Source organism: Pyrgilauda ruficollis, unplaced genomic scaffold (genome assembly GCF_017590135.1).
Source record: "Pyrgilauda ruficollis isolate IOZ18807 unplaced genomic scaffold, ASM1759013v1 scaffold2075, whole genome shotgun sequence".
In the NCBI taxonomy this organism is placed as follows: Eukaryota; Metazoa; Chordata; class Aves; order Passeriformes; family Passeridae; genus Pyrgilauda; species Pyrgilauda ruficollis.
Window position 1 is genome coordinate 1 of NW_024520041.1, and position 1,813 is coordinate 1,813.

General features: G+C 64.6%; 1 protein-coding gene across 1 annotated transcript in view; it reads left to right on the top strand.

Annotated features, from left to right (window-relative positions):
* Positions 1-756: 756 nt before the first annotated feature.
* LOC121353482 (delta(3,5)-Delta(2,4)-dienoyl-CoA isomerase, mitochondrial-like) overlaps positions 757-1,813 on the top strand; it is a gene marked incomplete at its 3' end in the record, with an annotated part of 2,273 nt that continues 1,216 nt past the window's right edge. Inside the window, exons 1-2 of the mRNA XM_041467353.1 lie at positions 757-916; positions 1,675-1,809. Of these exons, the coding sequence (XP_041323287.1) occupies positions 757-916; positions 1,675-1,809 (295 nt within the window). The remainder of the gene's footprint in view (positions 917-1,674; positions 1,810-1,813) is intronic.

Genomic DNA, 1,813 nt, shown 5'->3' on the forward strand with positions numbered 1-1,813 from the left:
CCCTCCCCCCTCTGTTCCCCCCCCATTTTTAAGGAGCGGGGGTCGGACCCCCCCAAATCCCCTCCCCCACCCAATAAAGATTTGTTTGGGAAACGAAACTGCGAGAGTTGGGGGATTTGGGGGGTTTGGGGGGTTTTGGAATTTTTTGGGGCTGTTTTGGGGGGGTTCAGGGTTTTTTGGGAGAATTTGAGAGATTTTGGAGGATTTGGAATTTTTGGGGAAGATTTTGGAGGATTTGGGATTTTTGGGAATATTTGTGTTTTTTGGGGGGAACCCGGGAGGATTTGGGGGTTCGGCGCCAGTTTGGGTGAAATTCCGGAACTTCCGACACAAATTTGGGCTCACCCCCCACTTCCGCCTCTCCACGCGTCACTTCCGCCTCGTTAGGACAAATCCCGAACCACTTCCGCCTCGTTATTGCGTCACTTCCTCCCCTCCCGGGGGGGCGTGGCGCCGCTCCGCGCCGCCATTGGCCGCGGGGGCCGGAAGCGCCCAGCGCCTCCTGGCGGCGGAGCGGAGCCGATGGCGGCGCGGCTGCTGCGGGCGCGTGAGTGGGGGAGGGGCGACCCCCCGGGACCCCCCCGGGACCCCCGGGACCCCCAGTCTGTCCCGGTTTGTCCCCAGTCGGTCCCAGTTCAGTCCCAGTGTCCCTGTCCCAGCCGGTGGCATCGGTGACGTTGAGGGTGTCCCCATTGCCCCCAGTGCCCCCAGCCCAGTCCCAGTGTCCCGGTGTCCCTGTCCCGCTCGGTGACACCGATGTCCCCCCCGGTGTCCCCGCGGGAGTTACACTGGTTTGTACTGGTCTGTACTGGTTTTCCCTGGTGCAGGGAGCTGGTGCAGTGTTTCCAGGACATCTCCGAGGATCCCTCGTGCCGCGCCGTCGTCATCTCCGGGGCCGGCAGCGCCTTCACCGCCGGTGGGACGGGGGGGCCCCTCTGGAACCCCAAAATCCCCTTTTAGAGCCCCAAAATTCCCCCTCCCAGATCCCAAAACTCCCTTCTGGTATCCACAATTCCCAGTCTGGGAATGCCCCCAGACCTGGGGGGGATCCAGGGGTGTCCCCAAGCCCCCCCTGACCCCCCGTGACCCCCCCAGGGATCGACCTGTCAGAGCTGGGCTCACTGCTGGTTCTGGGGGGCCCCAGGGGGGTCCTGGGGGTTCTTGGGGTGTCCCCAAGCCCCCCGTGACCCCCCCAGGGATCGATCGACTTGTTGGACTTGGGCTCGCTGCTGGCCGAGCTGCTGGAACCCCAAAATTCCCTTGTAGAACCCCAAAAATTCCCTCTCACACCCCCAAATCCACTTCTAGGACCCCAAAATTCCCTTCTGGAACCCCAGAAATTCCCTCTCTGATCCCAAATATCCCTTTTGGCATCCCCAAGAATTCTGGGTGGCAATGAGCCCCAGACCCTAGGAGTGCTGGCTGGGGGGTCCTGGGGAGTCCTGGGGGGGTCCTGGGGGTTCCTGGGGGGTCTGAGGATGTCCCCAAGCCCCCTGTGACCCCCCTGACCCCTGTGACCCCCCCATGACCCACCTGAGACCCCCAGGGATTGACCTGTCGGACCTGGGCTTACTGCTGGCCCTGGGGGGTCCTGAGGGGTCCTGGGGGTTCCAGGGGTCCTGGGGGGGTCCTGGGGGTCCCCAAGCCCTCTGTGACCCCCCGTGACCCCCCCAGGGATCGACCTGTCGGACCTGGGCTCGCTGCTGGCGCAGCTGCCGCAGGACGACGCGGCGCGCCGGGCCTGGGCGCTGCGCCGGCGCATCCTGGAGTTCCAGGAGAGCTTCTCCGTCATGGAGAGGGTGGGCACGGGCGG